A 22,685-nucleotide genomic window follows, 5' to 3' on the forward strand; every position below is an offset into this window, starting at 1 on the left:
AAGCTAGTGGAAGGCTACCGAAAACATTTGACCCAAGTTAAACAATTTAAAGGCAATGCTACCAAATACTAATTGAGTGTATGTAAACTTCTGACCCACTGGGAATGTGATGAAAGAAATAAAAGCTGAAATAATTCATTCTCTCTACTATTTTTCTTACATTTCACGTGCTTAAAATAAAGTGGTGATCCTAACTGACCTAAGACAGGGAATTTTCACTATGATTAAATGTCAGGAATTGTGAAAAACTGAGGTTAAATGTATTTGGCTAAGGGTATGTAAACTTCCGACTTCAACTGTGTATATATATATATATATTATTTTTTTGTTTTTGCATTGTTTACTGTTTTCTTCTTTTTCCTCTTTAGTTCATTCTCTTGGTTGTTGGTGCATTGGGGTGTTCTTTGGGTTGTGGAATGGAATTATTTACATTTTTCTTCTTGAGGGGGACTGTGGGAGGGGTCTCGAATGGTTGAGGGACAGCTTTTGGGGAACTGTGGGTGGATCTTGGAGGGTTCGGGTTCACGTTTTTTGGCCTGGTGGGAGATCTTACAAGCATGCCCTTGAGCAGGGCGTTGGCCCTGGATGCTTCTGTGTGTCGCTCTGATTGGGAGTCTGTTGGATGACTGGTAAGATGTAGTTCTTGAGCGGCTTCACTGCAAGTATATTGTATGTTTCGGATATTCAATAAAAAATACAATACATATTTTTTTTAATAACAAAATAAAAAAAATGTATACAAAATTCTACCACACAGATCTCAACATTTCTGTATGGACCTCGCTTTGTGCACGGGGGTATTGTCATGTTGAAACAGGAAAGGGCCTTCCCCAAATTGTTACCACAAAGTTGGAATGACAGAATCGTCTAGAATGTCATTGTATGCTTTAGCGTTAAGATTTCCCTTCACTGGAACTAAGGGGCCTAGCCCGAACCATGAAAAACAGCCCCAGACCATTATTCATCCTCCACCAAACTTTACAGTTGGCGCTATGCATTGGGCAGGTAGCGTTCTCCTGGCTTCCGCCACACCCAGATTTGTCCGTCGGACTGCCAGACTGTGAAGCGTGATTCATCATTCCAGAGATGGAATGATCCAATGCTAGTGAGCTTTACACAACTCCATCCGACGCTTGGCATTGTGCATGGTGATATTAGGCCAGAGGCAGTTTGGAACTCAGTAGTGAGTGTTGCAACCGAGGACAGACGCACTTCAGCACTCCGCGGACCCATTCTATGAGCTTGTGTGGCCTACCACTTCGTAGCTGAGCCGTTGTTGCTCCTAGACGTTTTCACTTCACAATAACAGCACTTACAGTTGACCAGGGAAGCTCTAGCAGGGCTAAAATTGGACAAACTGACTTATTGGAAAGCTGTCATCCTATGACGGTGCCACGTTGAAAGTCACTGAGCTCTTCAGTAAGGCCACTCTACTGCCAATGTTTGTCTATGGAGATTGCATTGCTGTGTGCTCGATTTTATAAACCTGTCAGCAACCGGTGTGGCTGAAATAGCTGAATCCACTAATTTGAATGGGTGTACACATACTTTTTTATATATAGTGTAAGTTTTCACATCCCTGAGTCAATACATGTAAGAATCACCTTTAGCAGTGATTACAACTGTGAGTGTTTTGGGGGTTAAGTCTCTAAGAGCTTTGCTCACCTGGATTTTACAATATTTGCTAATTATTATAAAAAATATTATTCAAGCTCTGTCATGTCTTGCCATAGATTTTCAAGCTGATTTAAGTCAAAACTGTAACTAGGCAACTTTGTCTCCCAGTGTCAGTTGGAAAGCTGACTGAACCAGAGTTTTGCCTGTACTTAGCTTTATTGCGTTTCTTTTTATCCTAACAAACAACCCAGTCCTTGCCGATAACATGCATACCCATAACATGATGCAGCCACCACCATGCTTGAAAATATGAAGAGTGGTACTCAGTGAGTTAGGAAGGACGACTAGCTCACTGAGTAGGAAGGACGCCTGTATCTTTGTAGTGACTGTGGATATTTATACACCATCCAAAGTGCAATTAATAACTTCACCAACCCCTGTTCATTGCACTTTGTAGTGACTATGGGTATTTATACACCATTCAAAGATACAGGCGTCCTTCCTAACTCATTTGCCAGAGAGGAAGGAAAACATTCAGAGCTGTCACCATGAGGCCAATGGTGATTTTAAAACAGTTGCAGAGCTTAATGGCTTTAAACAATGCCCCCCCCCCCCCCCCCCCCCGCTACTAAAGAAAATGTAACTGATTGAGAAATAGGTTTACTTATTTGGTTTGCTCCACTTCCAAATGTTAAACCATTTCAGTTGAGAAAGGGCATTGCTTTCTTTAATTGGCTAATATCTCACTTCTTGTATAAATGTTTTGGCCATTTTAACCCCCATTTTAACTCCCAACTTTACAACACTCTGGTTGTGTTCATGGTCCAGATTCCCTTTGGAGTAGCACATGGGACTGGAGACTGAGGAAGAGGCTGGAAATGCAGATAGCCGTCTTTGGATGACTGAGCCCCGTGGAACCCCCACATAAGATGATATGCATGCTAAGCAGCATTAACAAGGAGAAGAATAACAAATGATGTGGTTCATAAATAAATAAAATATTAACATCTGCTGCCATATCATTAAAGAGGAAAAACAGTTAAGATAGCTTCGAGAAATATTCACGCAATGAATGTGGCTGTGCATGAAAGACAGATGATGTAATCGTGGCGTGGCAGCCCATGTTGGGCTCAGTCGGAATTGCAATTTAGTAAATTGGGGATTTTTTTCATCATTATCATGACCTTAGTTTTGATTCGATAATCAACCTTCAGCCAAAGCTGAACAAGTCTATTTAAAGATATTCATTTGTTATTCTAAGAACCACTCTACGAACACAAAGCAAATCGCATACAACTCCCCACTAAATGAATCTGGGCAGCTCTGAATTGTGTGAATGTTACTCATTTTCTGCCGTCATTGTTCTGTGAAGACAAGAGGATGTTTTATTACAGTGTACGTTGAAATACCCCGCTGCATAATGTGTTTTGTCTCGCAAGTGAGTACTGTATAGAGGTCACTCAGCATACACAAGAATGCGTTTTGATGGGATATATTGTGTGAATGTGAGAATGTAGCTAACTCCCAACCTCATTGAGGATATAGGAGGGAGATTGCATGTCAAAGGATATCATACTTTGCAGTAATGGAAGAATGTCTGAGAGAGCTGAGAATGGGAGATGATTCAGTAGTGGATTCGTGCTCAAGTATTAATCAGATAGTGCTGCTGCTTGAAAAAAGCCTGTCCTCAGATATCCACTACTGCACTAGTTACCCCGAAATAAATTTTCAAAAATCACTGGTTCCCACCAATATAGTCAGAAAAAGAGTATCATTGTAAATGTAATATATGGCTCTTTACTCATATTCAAATGTAAAGCATATCGGATTTTTAATTTCTGTTAGAAATCCTAATGGTGTCTTCTTTAGGAGCCCTTCTAGTTCAGATACTTGGAAAACTAGCAAGGAGGCTAAGGCCTGAAAAAGTTGAATGAGCAATTGGTGTCTCTCCATTTGCCCTGAAATCAAAATGTATATATTGAGTGCCCATGTAACTGGATTAAAATGGAAAGTGTAAGTAGGGTCAGCACTACTCTTGGATGTCCTAGATATCATTGCCCGCTTTGCAAGTAGAAAGAAAATAAAGCGGCAGTCTTTTTTTACGTACATTACCAGTCAAACGTTTTGACACACCTACTCATTCAAGGAGTTTTCTTTATTTGGACTATTTTTAACATTGTAGAATAATAGTGAAGTCATCAAAACTATGAAAAAATACATATGGAATCATGTAGTAACCAAAAACGTGTTAAACAAATCACAATATTTTTTTGAGAGAATGCCAAGAGGGTGCAAATCTGTCATCAAGGCAAAGGGTGGCTACTTTGAAGAATCTTTTTGGTTACGACACTTTTTGAGAGACTAGTCAAGGACCATATCACCTCCACCCTACCTGACACCCTAGACCCACTCCAATTTGCTTACCGACCCAATAGGTCCACAGACGACGCAATCGCAACCACACTGCACACTGCCCTAACCCATCTGGACAAGAGGAATACCTATGTGAGAATGCTGTTCATCGACTACAGCTCAGCATTTAACACCATAGTACCCTCCAAACTCGTCATCAAGCTCGAGACCCTGGGTCTCGACCCCGCCCTGTGCAACTGGGTCCTGGACTTCCTGACGGGCCGCCCCCAGGTGGTGAGCGTAGGTAACAACATCTCCACCCCGCTGATCCTCAACACCGGGGACCCACAAGGTGCATTCTGAGCCCTCTCCGGTACTCCCTGTTCACCCACGACTGCGTGGCCATGCACGCCTCCAACTCAATCATCAAGTTTGCGGACGACACTACAGTGGTAGGCTTGATTACCAACAACGACGAGACGGCCTACAGGGAGGAGGTGAGGGCCCTCGGAGTGTGGTGTCAGGAAAATAACCTCACACTCAACGTCAACAAAACAAAGGAGATGATTGTGGACTTCAGGAAACAGCAGAGGGAGCACCCCCCTATCCACATCGACGGGACAGTAGAGGAGAAGGTGGAAAGTTTTAAGTTCCTCGGTGTACACATCACGGACAAACTGAATTGGTCCATCCACACAGACAGCGTTGTGAAGAAGGCACAGCAGCGCCTCTTCAACCTCAGGAGGCTGAAGAAATTCGGCTTGTCACCAAAAGCACTCACAAACTTCTACAGATGCACAATCGAGAGCATCCTGTCGGGCTGTATCACCGCCTGGTACGGCAACTGTTCCGCCCACAACCGTAAGGCTCTCCAGAGGGTAGTGAGGTCTGCACAACGCATCACCGGGGGCAAACTACCTGCCCTCCAGGACACCTACACCACCCGATGTCACAGGAAGGCCATAAAGATCATCAAGGACAACAACCACCCAAGCCACTGCCTGTTCACCCCGCTATCATCCAGAAGGCGAGGTCAGTACAGGTGCATCAAAGCAGGGACCGAGAGACTGAAAAACAGCTTCTATCTCAAGGCCATCAGACTGTTAAACAGCCACCACTAACATTTAGTGGCCGCTGCCAACATACTGACTCAACTCCAGCCACTTTAATAATGGGAATTGATGGAAATTATGTAAAAATGTACCACTAGCCACTTTAAACAATGCCACTTAATATAATGTTTACATACCCTACATTACTCATCTCATATGTATATGTATATACTGTACTCTATATCATCTACTGCATCTTGCCATCTTTATGTAATACATGTATCACTAGCCACTTTAAACTATGCCACTTTATGTTTACATACCCTACATTACTCATCTCATATGTATATACTGTACTCTATACCATCTACTGCATCTTGCCTATGCCGTTCTGTACCATCACTCATTCATATATCTTTATGTACATATTCTGTATCCCTTTACACTTGTGTGTATAAGGTAGTAGTTGTGGAATTGTTAGGTTAGATTACTCGTTGGTTATTACTGCATTGTCGGAACTAGAAGCACAAGCATTTCGCTACACTCGCATTAACATCTGCTAACCATGTGTATGTGACAAATAAAATTTGATTTGATTTGATTTTTTTGGTTATTACTTGATTCCATATGTGTTATTTCATGGAATAATAGGGAAGACATCAAAACTATGTTGAAAATAGTAAAAATAAAGAAAAACCCTTGAATGAGTAGGTGTCCAAGCTTTTGACTAGTACTGTATATGAAGGCAGCGTAACCACAATAATGGCTGCCTGAGTTTCCTCTCCCCTGTGGAAGTTTCTGGGGGAGTTCATGTCTGCATTGTGGGATCATGGCGAGGGCTACATTTTACTTTCTTTCAGCACAACATACAGTAATCTTGTTTGTCACCTCCCACCAAATTCTATCTGACGAAGCAACCATCTAACTTAATGATCCATATGTATAAAGGTGTTTTCACATACAGTCCTCTTTAACCCTATCAGTCCTGAGACTCCAGCAAACATCAGCTTTTCATTTATCTGACTTTAATTTATCTGCATGTCCATCCCTTTATATAGGCTCACAATTAAGTATTTTACCCCCAAAAAATTCAGCACAACCAGGGATACAAGTAGAATACAAATCTGATATAAACAGTTGCATTCATGATGTCACGCCCTGGCCTTAGTATTCTTTGTTTTCTTTATTATTTTAGTTAGGTCAGGGTGTGACATGGGGAATGTATGTGTTTTTGTAGGGTCTAGGGTGGTTGTAAGGTTTAGGGGGTTTATTAGAGTAGTTGGGTTTATGTTTAGTATAGTAGTCTAGCTGTGTCTATGGTTGAGTGTAGGTGTCTAGGAAAGTCTATGGTTGCCTGAATTGGGTCTCAATTAGAGACAGCTGGTTATTGTTGTCTCTGATTGGGAGCCATATTTAAGGCAACCATAGGCTTTAGCTGTTTGTGGGGAATTGTCTATGTTGAACGTTTGTAGCATGTGTGTGTGCACTACGTTTATAGCTTTACGGTCGTTTGTTGTTTTTGTATAGTTTGTAATAGTGTTTCGTTTCATGTTCATCTTCGTAGTAAAATAAAAGAAGATGGCTTATTTTCCACATGCTGCGTTTTGGTCCGTCTCTCCTCCACACGATCGTGACAGAATTCCCCACCAATCCAGGACCAAGCAGCAACAACAGGAGAGGCTGAATTATTTGGAGAAATGGACATGGGAGGAAGACCTAGAAGGCAAAGGACCCTGGGCGCAGCCAGGAGAATATCGCCGCCCCAAAGAGGAGCTGGAGGCAGCTAAAGCTGAGAGGCGGCGATATGAGGAGGCAGCAAGGAAGCAAGGCTGGAGGCCGGAGAATCAAGCCCAAAACCGGCGTTATGAGGGGACGCGTCTAGCACGGAAGCCCGAAAAGCCCGTGAGTACTAACCAAAAATTTCTTGGGGGGGGGCTAAGAGGTAGTGGGCCAAGGGCAGGTAGGAGACCTGCGCCCACTTCACAGGCTAACCGTGGAGAGCGGGAGTACGGGCGAACACCGTGTTACGCAGTAGAGCGCACGGTGTCTCCTGTACGTGTGCATAGCCCGGTGCGGGTTATTCCACCTCCCCGCACTGGTAGGGCTAGATTGAGCGTTGAGCCGGATGTCATGAAGCCGGCCCTACATATCTGGCCACCAGTACGTCTCCTCGGGCCGGCTTACATGGCACCAGCCTTACCCATGGTGTCCCCGGTTCGCCTACATAGCCCGGTGCGGGTTATTCCACCTCCCCGCACTGGTCGGGCGACGGGGAGCATTCAACCAGGTAAGGTTGGGCAGGCTCAATGCTCAAGGGAGCCAGTACGCTTGCACGGTCCGGTATTTCCGGCGCTACCTCCCCGCCCCAGCCCAGGACCACCAGTGCCTACACCACGCACCAGGCTTCCAGTGCGTTTTCAGAGCCCTGTTCCTCCTCCACGCACTCTCCCTATGGTGCGTGTCTCCAGCCCAGTGCCTCCAGTTCCGGCACCACGCACTAGGCCTAATGTGCATCCCCAGGGTCCAGTATGCCCTGTTCCTTCTCCCCGCACTAGCCTGAAGGTGCGTGTCCTTAGCCCGGTGCCTCCAGTTCCGGCACCACGCACCAGGCCTACAGTGCGCCTATTCCGGCCAGAGCCATCCGTCTGCCCAGCGCCATCTGAGCCATCCGTCTCCCCAGCGCCATCTGAGCCATCCGTCTCCCCAGCGCCATCTGAGCCATCCGTCTCCCCAGCGCCATCTGAGCCATCCGTCTCCCCAGCGCCATCTGAGCCATCCGTCTGCCCAGTGCCGTCTGAGCCATCCGTCTGTCCCGAGCCATTAGAGCCGCCCGTCTGTCCCGAGCCGTCAGAGCCGTTAGTCAGTCAGGAGCCGCTAGAGCCATTCGTCAGTCAGGATCTGCCAACCAGACAGGATCTGCCAGAGCCGCCAACCAGACAGGATCTGCCAGAGCCGCCAACCAGACAGGATCTGCCAGAGCCGCCAACCAGACAGGATCTGCCAGAGCCGCCAACCAGACAGGATCTGCCAGAGCCGCCAACCAGACAGGATCTGCCAGAGCCGCCAACCAGACAGGATCTGCCAGAGCCGCCAACCAGCCATGAGCGTCCAGAGCCGTCAGCCAGCCATGAGCAGCCAGATCCGTCAGCCAGCCATGAGCAGCCAGATCCGTCAGCCAGCCATGAGCAGCCAGATCCGTCAGCCAGCCATGAGCAGCCAGATCCGTCAGCCAGCCATGAGCAGCCAGATCCGTCAGCCAGCCATGAGCCGTCCAGCCAGGATCCGCCAGAGCCGTCCAGCCAAGATCCGCCAGAGCAGTCATCCAGCCAGGATCCGTCCCTCAGTCCGGAGCTGCCGTCCCTCAGTCCGGAGCTGCCCCTTATCCTGGTGCTGCCCCTTATCCTGGTGCTGTCCCTTATCCTGGTGCTGCCCCTTAGTCCGGTGCTGCCCCTTAGTCCGGTGCTGCCCCTTAGTCCGGTGCTGCACCTTAGTCCGGTGCTGCCCCTTAGTCCGGTGCTGCCCCTTAATCCGGTGCTGCCCCTTAATCCAGTGGGGTTAATGTGGAGGGTGGCCATTTGGAGGAGGCTACGTAAGCGGGTAGTGACTATGGTGGGGTGGGGACCACGACCAGTGCCGGAGCCGCCGCCGTGGACGGACGCCCACCCAGACCCTCCCCTAGACTATGTGCTGGTGCGCCCGGAGTTCGCACCTTAAGGGGGGGGTTATGTCACGCCCTGGCCTTAGTTTTCTTTATTATTTTAGTTAGGTCAGGGTGTGACATGGGGAATGTATGTGTTTTTGTAGTGTCTAGGGTGGTTGTAAGGTTTAGGGGGTTTATTAGAGTAGTTGGGTTTATGTTTAGTATAGTAGTCTAGCTGTGTCTATGGTTGAGTGTAGGTGTCTAGGAAAGTCTATGGTTGCCTGAATTGGGTCTCAATTAGAGACAGCTGGTTATTGTTGTCTCTGATTGGGAGCCATATTTAAGGCAACCATAGGCTTTAGCTGTTTGTGGGGAATTGTCTATGTTGAACGTTTGTAGCCTGTGTGTGTGCACTACGTTTATAGCTTCACGGTCGTTTGTTGTTTTTGTATAGTTTGTAATAGTGTTTCGTTTCATGTTCATCTTCGTAGTAAAATAAAAGAAGATGGCTTATTTTCCACATGCTGCGTTTTGGTCCGTCTCTCCTCCACACGATCGTGACACATGAGTTATATTGACAAATCTCAACAACAAACAAAAGGTCAGCCAAAACAAAAACCTGATTAAAAAATGATTTTACACTACAGTTAAAAAATCTGGAGCATCAGCATTTGTGGGTTCGATTACAGGCTCAAAATGGCCAGAAACAAAGATCTTTGTTCTGAAACTCATCAGTTTATTATTGTTCTGAGAAATGAAGGCTATTCCATGCGAGAAATTGCCAAGAAACTGAAGATCTCAGACAACGCTGTGTACTACCTCACAAGTCCTCAACTGGCAGCTTCATTAAATAGTATCCGCAAAACACCAGTCTCAACTTCAACAGTGAAGAGGTGACTCCGGGATGCTGGCCTTTTAGGCAGAGTTGCAAAGAAAAAGCTATATCTCAGACTGGCCAATAAAAAGAAAAGATTAAGATGGGCAAAAGAACACAGACACTGGACAGAGGAACTCTGCCTAAAAGGCCAGCATCCCGGAGTTCATTTCACTTCACCAATTTGGACTATTTTGTCCATGTTATTACATTAAATCTAAATAAAAATCTATTTAAATTACAGGTTGTAATGCAACAAAATAGGAAAAACACCAAGGGGAATGAATACTTTTGCAAGGCACTGTATGTAGATATTCCATAAAAAATCTATATGGATAAAATAGTCAGTTACAACACTGTATTTTCTGATGAATTTGATGTTATTTTAATGTAAAAAAACTGAGATTTTCTTTCAAAAACAAGGACATTTCTAAGTGACCACAAACTTTTGAACAGTAGTGTATATACATGCTTTAAGTACAGAAATTGTTTGCTCAGTGGGAAATTAATATCCAAATGTTATATGTGTGTGTTTGTGATTCTCAGCTTTTATAGATAGCTTTTAAAGGGTGTGAAGCATGAGTTTTTACTTACCAATGTAACAACACAGTGTAGTCAAAGACTTAGTAACTTAGTTGTAGTCACGATCTGGTTACCTATAATTACAAACATAGTTATGTTTTTGGTTTATTACATATTTATTAAATTATTTCTTCTAAACTACCCCCAATGCACTATTTCTCAACGTCATATGGAGGATATACTCTGTGCTACCACGTTCATATGCTAGCTCTGTAGCTAGCTCAAGCTGGCTAACATTAGCCATTAGCCATGCTAACATTTAATTACATTCCACACCAAGTGTTGGCGTTGGTGAGTTACAATCCACCAATCACGAGAAAGTGTGATGTAAATAAGGAGCAGATGGGGCACGTGCGGCCATGCAGCGTGTTCTTCACCGACTTCGTGGCTGTGTTATCTAGTGGGAACCCATTAGCTTGGCAGGCTCTGGTGCCTTCTTGCCGTGGGCTCAAAACAAACGAGAAAATTATACCTGCTTGCTCTATTTGTGGTTCTGTTTTGGTTGTGTTGTGTTAGTTATGTTCTAGCTGGTCTCCAGTAGTTGGGCTCTCGCTTGCCGACCATAACAGGGGTTGTTGGCTTGGCTGGCTCGACTAATAACTGGTTGGCTAAATAGCTAACGTTAGCTGGCTAGCTTGCTGGCTAAGATAAGTGCATAAAGCTAACATTATTTGATAACTGGTTAGATGGCGTTATGTATTTTCAAAACTTCCGTTTACTTAAATGTAGCTGTAAGCTTGGTGTTGATAGCAACTGGCTGACTCATGCACTGCTAACGTAACATTAGCAGGCTGGTAGGGCTAACGTTAGCAGGCTAGTAAGGCTAACGTAAGCAGGCTACTTAGCTAGTAACCTGGCAAGTTGATTTGTAACAATACATTCATAAAGTATTTGGTTGGCTTAAAATGTAATTCAAACCAGCAGTCAGTGAAAATTATTTGGTTTAATTTTAAGTTATACATTTGAGGTTATTATTTCTGAGTTTACATTATAGCGAATAGGCTGGCTTGCTGGGTCCTCCATATTACATCACACCCCGGAAAAACATTTTCCAACATGACTTCGGCATTCTTCAGAATAACTCGCAAAATAGAAAAGTGAGGTGTAACTTTGCATTGTGAATTTTGATGTGTATATAAGTGCACATCCATATGTTACATGTGGTTATGTTAATGCTACCTACCCTTTAATAGTTTGTAGCTGAAACCATTCAGGCTCTACAGACGTTTTTGTAAAAAGGCACTGCCGGCATCGTGGTGGGAGTGTTTTCCCTCTTGGTCCCTTTCAGACACTTTTTGTGTACACAGTGAGGTTCACTTATTTTTTGGGGAGCAGTTTGAACTCCAAAGGAACTCAGACTCCTCGAAAGAGCCCCTGAAGCTAACGGAACTGAGGCCATCTCGAGAGGTGGTATGAGTTCGTTTCGCTTCCCTTTTTAAGGGCAAGTTGAACAAAAAAACTCCCCATGTTCGCTTGTCATTATTTCCACACCACACACTAGACTACTGCAACTCCGTTTCCCATGACCCCTCACATTGGTGCCACAAAAGAGAGAAGATGATGATGTGTGAGATCGTGGAAAAAACGTGTGCTGTTTCTGGATATTGATTAGCGATGCATAGAAATTCCAAAATATGTGTGGAGTTTTGTACTGACACAATGTTCAGATTATTTGTTTGCAATATGTGATCTATAGGCTGAGAGGCTAAGCTGTTTTTTTGGGGGCTTGAATAGTGTGAGAAGACAACATATTTGGTGAGAATCACAACATAGGTTAAAATTTAAGGTCTTTCCTATCGGGGATCCTTGGGACGTACCAACTCTGAAGTTACCCCATTGAAGTTGACATTTAAAATGGTAAGGGTTAAGGTTAGTTAAGGGTTATGGTTAAGGTAAGTGTAGGGGTTAAGGTTAGGGACATCCCAAGAATCCACAATAGCACTAATCAAAACATCTATGTTACGTCTTTTTATTCTTGATTTTTTTAAATGTAACCTTTATTTAACTAGGCAAGTCAGTTAAGAACAAATTCTTAATTACAATGACAGTCTACCCCAGCCAAACCCGGACAACGCTGGGCCAATTATGCGCCACCCTATGGGGCAGTAGCCTACATTAGGTGTACAATTTTCAATTACAGCATTATTTAATCTGCATTATAAACTGGGTGGTTCAAGCCCTGTATGCTGGTTGATTGAAATCTGTGGGATATCAGACTATATATCATGGATATGACAAAAACATTTATTTTTACTGTTCTAATTATGTTGGTAACCAGTTTATAATAGCACTAAGGTACCTCGGGTGTTTCTGGTATATTGCCAATATACTCCGCGTTGCGTTGTGTCTTAGAACAGCCCTTAGCCGTGGTATACTGGCAATATACCACACCCCCCCGGGTCTTATTGCTTAATTATACCATGGCATTGTTGAATACTCGTTTCTGTTTGGCTTGAAGGGCTTTTTAGTGTGCATTATTTTCCTGTAATGCACGGTATAAAAAATCAAATCAAAGTTTATTTGTCACGTGTGCCAAAGAATACAACAGGTGTAGACCTTACAGTGAAACGCTTACTTACAGGCTCTAACCAATAGTGCAAAAAAGGTGTTAGGTGAACAACAGGTAAGTAAAGAAATAAAACAACAGTAAAAAGACAGGCTATATACAGTAGCGAGGCTATAAATGTAGCGAGGCTACATACAGACACCAGTTAGTCAGGCTGATTGAGGTAGTATGTACATGTAGATATGGTTAAAGTGACTATGCTATAGTTCATTCTTACATGTTCTATGTTTGAGCTGCTTTTGATTGCAAAATTCTAATTGTAAACATTATTGGCATTGTTGAATTCAATTTTCATAATAGCAAGCTAGGACTGATGGGTTGGTTAACTAAACTAGCAAGTCTGTTTGTTTGGTTATCAACGTAACTGCTTTCACTATCTAGTACACTTGCTAGCTACTTCAGATGAACATATTTCTAGTGGCAAATGAACACATTTCTAGTGGCAAATGTGTTAAATTATAGCCATGGTATAAAAGGGATAATCAACTCTTGGCTCTATGCGTTCTTTGGAAAATAATGCAACTCCGTAGTTAGCGCGTCGTGGAACACACCTTCCCCGGAGTTCATTAATTTCCAGAGAAACATAGCCCTTTGTTGATTATCCCTTACCCATGCTATTTATTATTTTGTCAATAATATTTACATGTTACTATTATCTTCTGGTTATAATTAGTATGTCTAATCTTTTAACGAAATTAAATCTATTAGCTTCCAAAGTAAGTTGGTATATCTGTGAATATACAATTATGTGAATACACAATTATTGTGTGAATACAAAGAACACTGAGTTATTTTGCCTTTTTGTACCCCAGAGTTCACTTTAATGAGGACTGAGATTTGTTATTTTAAAGAGGACTATATGTGAAAACAGCCTTATTGGGTTAAAATAATCGATCTCAGTCCTCTTTAAACTCTGGGGTATAAAAAAGCTCAATAACTCAGTTATCTTGTATTCACACAATCATTTTTATTCACATAATAATTGTAATCAGAAGATACTATTAATATATAAATATTATTGGTAATAGAATAAATAGCAGAAGAATAACTGCATATTAAATAATTCTGTAATTGAAAATTTTACACCCAATGTATTCTACTGGCCCTATAATTGATTTTGTACCCTACATTCTTAGAAAAAAAGCTGTGTCTAGGACCTAAAAGGTTTATTCGGTTGTCCCCATAGGCTGGGTTGGGGAGTAATGGATTACATGTCATCCGTTACATGTAATGGATTACAAAAACTGAAATCTGTTACGTTACCAGCTAAAATATTGTAATCAGATTACAGATACTTTTGGAAAACTAGATGATTACTTTGAGGATTGCTTTTAAATTCAGAAAGGATGTTTGCGTCAAAAAAATATTTGACACTTCTCGGTAATCTCAATGACATTCAAATCATTGAAAAAATGCACAAGGTTAAGTTTGTTCCACCTGAACGAGTCTGACCACAAGTCAGAGACCACTATGATGACACATCAAGTGTGTATGTTTGATCAGGGGAAATGAGCAGGAATAGGCTTTTGTAGGCTACAGTCCAAGCTATGTCTTCCAATTGTGCGACTGATGTCGGCATCCAAAGATTATCCAACTTGAATAAACGCTAGGAGTTAAGGTTGACAGCAGTGGTTTCATCAACGGCGATACGATATCACTTATTATTAATATCTACAAAGCACATTGTTTTGAATCACCCTGCTGCTCTCTCATTTAGCTATTTGCAACTCACGGATAGTGGTTGTTGTGAATGGCTGTTCACAAATCTAAATGTGTATTTGAACCCAATAATGGTTGAGTTCAAGAAGTTTAAGCTGCCTAGCAATCATTGTTTTTGAAACCAGTGAACAGCCAGTAAAAAATATGCTCTTGCAACAGCTGCATGGTGCGGATCCCAGCCTATGGAATAAAACTGTGGATTTTATTGTTCAATCTAATTCATGTTAATAAAAAATAAAAATAAATACATAGGCCTAATGGACACATGCTCAAACTTGAAGGGGCAATCTACATCCATTTTTGGATTTATAAATTATATAATTACAGACAGATTATTTCACTTATAATTCACTGTATCACAATTCCAGTGGGTCAGAAGTTTACGTACACTAAGTTGACTGTGCCTATAAACAGCTTGGAAAATTCCAGAAAATGATGTCATGACTTTAGAAGCTTCTGATAGGCTAATTGACATCATTTGAGTCAATTGGAGGTGTACCTGTGGATGTATTTCAAGGCCTACCTTCAAACTCAGTGCCTCTTTGCTTGACATCATGAGAAAATCAAAAGAAATCAGCCAAGACCTCAGAAAACAATTTATAGACCTCCACAAGTCTGGTTCATCCTTGGGAGCAATTTCCAAACGCCTGAAGGTACCACGTTCATCTGTACAAACAATAGTACGCAAGTATAAACACCATCATACCGCTCAGGAAGGAGACGCGTTCTGTGTCCTAGAGATGAACGTACTTTGGTGCGAAAAGTGCAAATCAGTCCCAGAACAACAGCAAAGGACCTTGTGAAGATGCTGGAGGAAACAGGTACACAAGTATCTATATCCACAGTAAAACGAGTCCTATATCGACATAACCTGAAAGGCCGCCCAGCAAGGAAGAAGCCACTGCTCCATAACCGCCATAAAAAAGCCAGACTATGTTTTGCAACTGCACATGGGAACAAAGATCATTCTTTTTGGAGAAATGTCCTCTGGTCTGATGAAACAAAAATTGAACTGTTTGGCAATAATGACCATCGTTATGTTAGGAGGAAAAAAGGGGGAGGCTTGCAAGCCAAAGAACACCATCCCAACCATGAAGCACGGGGGTGGCAGCATCATGTTGTTGGGGTACTTTTTGCTGCAGGAGGGACTGGTGCACTTCACAAAATAGATGGCATCATGAGGAAGAAAAGGTAGATATGGTGGATATATTGAGGTGGTGGTAAGGTGGATATATTGAAGCAACATCTCAAGACATCAGTCAGGAAGTTAAAGCTTGGTCGCAAATGAGTCTTCCAACTGGACAATGACCCCAAGCATACTTCCAAAGTTGTGGCAAAATGGATTAAGGACACCAAAGTCAAGGTATTGGAGTGGCCATCACAAAGCCCTGACCTCAATCCTATAGAAATTTGTGGGCAGAACTGAAAAGTGTGTGCGAGTAAGGAGGCCTACAAACCTGACTCAGCTACACCATCTCTGTCAGGAGGAATGGGCCAAAATTCACCCAATTTATTGTGGGAAGCTTGTGGAAGGCTACCCAAAACATTTGACCCAAGTGAAACAATGTAAGGCAATGCTACCAAATACTAATGGATTGTATGTAAACTTCTGACCCACTGGGAATGTGATTAAATAAATAAAAGCTGAAATAAATCATTCTCTCTACTATTAATCTGACATTTCACGTGCTTAAAATAAAGTGGTGATCCTAACTGACCTAAAACAGGGAATTTTTACTCGGATTAAATGTCAGGAATTGTGAAAAACTGAGTTTAAATGTATTTGACTAAGGTGTATGTAACCTTCCGACTTCAACTGTATATATATATACACAGTACCATTCAAAAGTCTAGACACACCTACTCATTCAAGTAAAAATATATATTTTTACTATTTTCTACTTTGTAGAATAATAGTGAAGACATCAAAACTATGAAATAACACATATGGAATCATGTAGTAACCAAAAAAGTGTTAAAAAAGTATATTTTATATTTGAGATTCTTCAAAGTAGCCACCTTTTGCCTTGATGACATCTTTTCACACTCTTGGCATTCTCTCAACCAGCTTCACCTGGAATGCTTTTCCAACAGTCTTGAAGGAGTTCCCACATATGCTGAGCACTTGTTGGCTGCTTTTCCCTTAGTCTGCGGGCCAACTCATCCCAAACCATCTCAACTGGGTTGAGGTCGGGTGATTGTGGAGTCCAGGTCATCTGATGCAGCACTCCATCACTCTCCTTCTTGGTCAAATAGCCCTCACACAGCCTGGAGGTGTGTTGGGTCATTGTCCTGTTGAAAAACAAATGATAACATTTTTGGAATGACTGGAATTCTGATAGACTTTGGTTTTTAATGTTAAGATATAATTTAATTGTATTATATGTAGTAGGAAGAGATGGATTAGAAGAAGCCTACATAACCAACCGATAAAGTAAAATGTAACATCCATATACAGCTATGTAAACTTTAACATTGATTTATCTTGCAATAGATGTTGTTCAATTGCTAACATACATTTTTGTCTTGTTCTGATGCCTCTTAAGGGGAAAGTAATCTAAAAGTAACGGAATGTAATCAGATTATGTTACTGAGTTTGGGACTGGCAACTAGTAACTGAAATCGATAACATTTATAAATTAACCTACCCAACCCTACCCATAGGAGAACCCTTTGAAGAACCCTTTTCGGTTCCAGGTAGAACCATTTTGGTTCCAGGTAGAACCCTTTTGAGTTCCATGTAGAACCTATTACACAGAGGGTTCTACATGTAACCCAAAACAGTTATTCCTGGAACAAAAAAGGGTTCTACCTGGAACCAAACTGGTCCCCCTTAGGGGACAGCCGAAGAACCCTTTTGGAACCTTTTTTTCTCAGACTGTATGTAGTGATTCTCATCAAATATGTTGTGGTCTTTTCAGACTATTCAAACCCCACAATCGAATTAACAGATTATGAAGCCCTTATAGCATATAGATCACATATTGCAAACCAATAACCTGAAGAAAGAAATGACTGTGCATCCTTGACAATCGCTAATCAATATCCAAAAACAGCACCCGTTTTTTCTGCGAACCTGCACATCATCATCCTTTCTCTTTTGTGCCACCAATGTAAGGGGTTATGGCAGGGGAAACGTTTTTGTAGCAGTCTAGTTTGTGGTGTGGGAATAATGATAAGAGAACCTGGGGAGAGCCTGCGGAATTCAAGCGAACCGAACTCAGACCACCTCTCGAGATCCTTAGTTTCTTTGGAGTGTTCACACTGCACAACAAATTGTTTGAAAGGGAGCAAGTGTGAAAACACCCTATGGCGTGGTTTCTTTTGTAAAAATATTTGAAATGATAGACTAGATCCTTTATGTTGAATATATTTAACACAATAGCATACTTTAACAGCACTGCAAGCTTCAACCATTGGCATCAATAAACTGTATGTACAATGTTTAAAGGCCCAGTGTAGTCAAAAACACAATTTCCTGTGTTTTATATATAATTTCACACTATGAGGTTGGAATAATACTGCGAAATTGTGAAATTTAGTGTAAGAGCTGTATGAAAAGACATGAAAGAAAAGAAATGAATGAAAATAAAATAAATTAATGCCTGTTTTGGTGGGAGGGAGTTTTGGCTTTCCATGGTAACATCACCATGCAGTAAATTACTTAATAGACCAATAAGTAAGGGAGTTCCAAACCTCCCTGCCAGTAACAGCACATTTTCAGTTTTCCCCTCCCCACTCAAACCTCTACCAAACAGTCCTATAAAAAAAAAAGCAATTTTTGTCTGGGAGAGGTTTGAGTCACAATTGAGTCACTATTGAGACCAGGGTCTCTTTCACAACAGAGTCCTACATATACAATTTAATAAGACAAAATAAAAAATGGAAAACAATATAGAACAAGTCAAATACAGCACAACACAATTTTTTTCAAGAAAAACTATTACATTACTCAGTAAGAAAGTCCCCAATCAATATTTTAAATTGCTTTAGCGGCACCAGAACATCCAATTGTAATGTATTTTGTAGTTCCAGCAATGAGGTGCTTTAAAACTAAAGGTGTATTTGCCTAGTTTGGTGGAGACCCAAGGAACATCAAGAGTTAACCAAGCTTGTGAATGGGTTTGGTATCTCATGTTTTTATATTTTAACAGCAAAGTTAGGTATGTCGGAAGCTAGTGTAGTAGACCAATCACAGTAAGTTACTTAATTGTTACCCAGAAATGGTTTGATATTGAGATAAAAATGGCTGCATAGGACCTTTCATGCTGAAAACGACACAAAATACATGGATTTGTCGTATAGTTATGTAAATATGAATGTTTGAAATTTAGAAAGAGGAAGACCTTTAATAGACACATCGGGTATGACTGTTTTTCCAAGATGGTGGATGTGGACATTTCAGGATGTCACATTATTCGATTCCCCAAATGCCACCGCCCGCTCAGTTTGAAATGAGTTCATAAGGTAATCAGATTGGGATTCACTTCCCCCTCAGAGGGATCAAAGAGGATTTTTTTTCTCTCCCACTCCTCATTCTTCAGGCAGACTCCAAAAAAAGGAGAACAAGAAATGGGGAGAGTTTTGGGATATTAAAGTGAAAATCAAATTACATCAATATGATTAAACGGCTGCCAACAAGGTGCAGATGTAATTATGATTGTTAATTGAGCCAAGTTTGATTCCATGCATCAAAGCGAGAGGCGGTCAGTAGTTTAAAATCTCAGGACAAGGAAGTTTGATGAGCGCCATATGGACTCAGTCGAAGAACATTTTGAGAAGCTCAGCAGTGGCCTTTACCATTCAGACCTAAGGGAAGGGATACGTTGTTGAAAAGCATGTTTAGTGTACAGCTTACCACAGAAACGACAGACCTCAGGCATGGGTAGTTCTGTCTTCATTCCCTGTCCTTTGTCCTTGAATGTGGATTATTATTTTCTTTTGTGTCTCCATTCTGTTAATAATACATGAATGTCCTCTTTTTTCCTTCTTTCCCCCTTTTTTTCCTGTAGCAATTATTGAACCCACCGCAACTAGTGCTGTCTCCCGCTCAGGTCAGTATATGTCACCGTGCTGTACGTAAACCAGCAAAGGGATCCACTCCACACTAACCTAAAAACCTCTCCTCCATCTCCAATTCCTCTCTCTTGATTGGCTGGGATGCCTGCTGGGGTACAGCTTCACTGTATGTGCTTTTACTTGCAGTTCATTTTGGTTTCTCAGGACTGGTTCTGTTTTGTTTCTGTTTTATGTTCTTCCTGTCAATGTAAACAGCTCATCCGTCTCATTGCACACCCCCACCTCTTTTACTCTCTCTCCTTTGGAGCGTAGTGGCATCATAAAAGTGACCGTTACATATGGCTCTGGGACCGATGCGTTTCCTTTTGCTGATGGCTTTACTCTGGCTTCTTCATCCCTCCCCCTATGCTAGCTAAGTACAGTCTGCATGAAGGGCAGGATGTCAGTGAAAGGACCCTGTTAGTTTGTTGTTTGCTCTGTGCAGTGGCTCTGTCTCCGTTTCTCTCCTTCCAGAAGCAGCCGGGCTCTGCTGCTGCCGCCTCTCTAACCTGTTGCTGTCAATGTGGCAGGTGTTTTTCCACTCTCCTTCTGTTGCTTTCAAATTACAGCTCGGAATAATCCCTTTGCCAGGCCGTCTTTTCTCCCTCTCTTATGGTTTTAAGCAAGTCGCAGAATGTAATCTCTCACGTTGGTTACATTATTTTGCTTAATACTGTTTGCACACATACTCACACCCCGCTCGCATACACACACACATGCACAGACGCACATGGCGAGTGACATTGCATGATAAATCTACTCAGCGCTATCCAGAGTTTTTCATCCTGCATCATGGATTTGCCAATCGTTTCATGTTCCATTCTGGAGACGTGGCTCTGTATGAGCATGTACTCTCCTGCATCCCTTCCATTTTTACTTGAAATAGATCTCCATGGGGATTTTGTCAAATTGCAAGTAAAATCCTGCTCTCTGACAACACATAGCCCCGAACTCTCATTTTATGTAATGCTTGCAGAACAAATGACAATTTCATGGTCCAACGCATCACCAGTGCTATCAATTGTGGAGATAAATGAACTCGACGTCCCATTGTTCTTGTTTTGTTCCAAGTTCCACATTTTATTTTTTAGTATTTTGTTTGCAGTGCCCTAGCTGAGCAGCTTGGCATAGGCAATTGTTTTAGATTCCTGGCAACAGGTAGCCTCCAACTCATTTAACCATGTCTGTTAATTAGGTTGAAGATATATAATTATCTTCTGTCAGCTCCACAAAGGAGGAGTGGGGGAATGGTCCATGTAGGGTATCACATTTGTTGTCATTTAGAGATGTCAAACAGGAAGCAATTGATTCTAAACCTCATCGAAACATGTAGATTAAACGATTGAATGATTCCCTTGTAATACCATTGATGCTCATTTAGGACTGCATTCTTGCTTGGTCTCAAATGACATGCTCAAATTATGAAAGTTAAAGTAAAAATGGTCAACGCGACTATCTAATATACAAAGTCAATTGCATGGTCGTGGCAGCCCAGGCCCACAACACATTGCCTTCTTAAACAACACTGAAATGTCAATAAAAGGGTTAATTACCTTTTTTTGCAGACAACACATTGGCTAATGTTTTCTACATGAGATTTGTGAAATGTGCTCTACAGTTGACCTCTTTCCTATAGGTTAGTGACAGTACAGTATGACACCGCATGGCTGTGGCAATGATATTAAATGGTCGGTCCAGTACTTGAATATCACTCTGTCTTGTTTGAGTACCGCGACAGTATGCACTGAAATGTTAATGCAGCCATTTTTATCTCAATATCAAATCATTTCTGTGATTGTTTTCAATTAAAATGGTCAAAAATAAACAAAAATAGCTTCTTAGTAAAGAGCAATTTCTCAAGCAGGAATTTTTCTAGGGCTGTCTGAGTGGTCTGATTGGGGAGGGGAAAACGGAAAGCTAGCTGTTATTGGCAGAGTTTGGAACTCTCTTTCTTATTGGTCTATTAATTCATTTACCAAATTGTCAAAGACTCCAGTCACCCAAGCCATAGACTGTTCTCTCTGCTACCGCACGGCAAGCGGTACCGGAGCGCCAAGTCTAGGACCAAAAGGCTCCTTAACAGCTTCTACCCCCAAGCCATAAGACTGCTGAACAACTAATCAGCTAGCTTCCCGGACTACATTGAACCTCCCTAAACCCCCTCCCCCCTGTGTTTTTACACTGCTGCTACTCGCTGTTTATTATCTATGAATAGTAACTTTACAAATTACCTCGACTATCCTGTACCCCCGCACATTGACTCGGTACTAGTAACCCCTGTATATAGCCTCGTTATTGTTATGTACATATATTGTGTTACTTTTTGATTGATTATATTCATTTTACTTTAGTTTATTTAGTAAATATTTTATCAACTCTATTTCTTTAATTGTATTGTTGATTAAGGGCTTGTAAGTAAGCATTTCATTGTAATGTTGATATACCTGTTGTATTCGCCGCATATGACAAATTTGATTTGTCACTTGATTTGTCTCCATCCCACCAAAACAGGTCAACATTTCAGGTGGCCTTTTCCAACAACTCTTACACTAAAAAGGGCATTATCATCCTTTTCACAATTTCACAGTATTATTCCGAACTCATACTGTTGAAAAATATATAAAACACATGTTTTTGACGACACTGGGATGTTAAAATTAGTTGATAAGTAGTAGAAAATGTGTAAATGTTCAAATTCAAAATGGATTAAACATATACTCTACCGTTCAGCAGTTTGGGGTCACTTAGAAATGTCCTTGTTTTCCATGAAAACATACATGAAATTAGTTGCAAAATGAATATGAAATATAGTCAAGAAGTTGACAAGGTTATAAATAATTATTTTTAATTGAAGTTCAAACTTTGCTTTCTTCAAAGAATCCTTAATTTGCAGCAATTACAGCCTTGCAGACCTTTGGCATTCTAGTTGTCTATTTGTTGAGGTAAACTGAAGCGATTTCATCCCATGCTTCCTGAAGCACTTCCCATAAATTGGATTGGCTTGATGGGCACTTCTTACGTACCATACAGTCAAGCTGCTCCCACAACAGCTCAATAGGGTTGAGATCCGGTGACTGTGCTGGCCATTCCATTATAGACAGAATACCAGCTGACTGCTTCTTCCCTAAATAGTTATTTCATAGTTTGGAGCTATGCTTTGGGTCATTGTCCTGTTGAGGGAGGAAATTGGCTTGAATTAAGCGCCGTCCACAGGGTATGGCATGG

General features: G+C 41.7%; 1 protein-coding gene across 5 annotated transcripts in view; it reads left to right on the plus strand.

The window, feature by feature from the left end:
- negr1 (neuronal growth regulator 1) overlaps nucleotides 1-22,685 on the plus strand; it is a 390,601-nt gene that overhangs the window by 278,553 nt on the left and 89,363 nt on the right. For 3 of the 5 annotated variants that reach the window (XM_039002065.1, XM_039002066.1, XM_039002067.1), the window contains exon 7: nucleotides 19,415-19,456. The exons of 1 other annotated variant lie outside the window; for it this stretch is intronic. In XM_039002065.1, the coding sequence (XP_038857993.1) occupies nucleotides 19,415-19,456 (42 nt within the window). Of the gene's footprint in view, nucleotides 1-6,585; nucleotides 6,627-19,414; nucleotides 19,457-22,685 lie in introns of those variants that run through there. One more of the 5 variants, XM_039002069.1, reaches the window with a different exon arrangement.

The sequence above is a fragment of the Salvelinus namaycush genome, chromosome 10 (assembly GCF_016432855.1).
Source record: "Salvelinus namaycush isolate Seneca chromosome 10, SaNama_1.0, whole genome shotgun sequence".
NCBI lineage: Eukaryota > Metazoa > Chordata > Actinopteri > Salmoniformes > Salmonidae > Salvelinus > Salvelinus namaycush.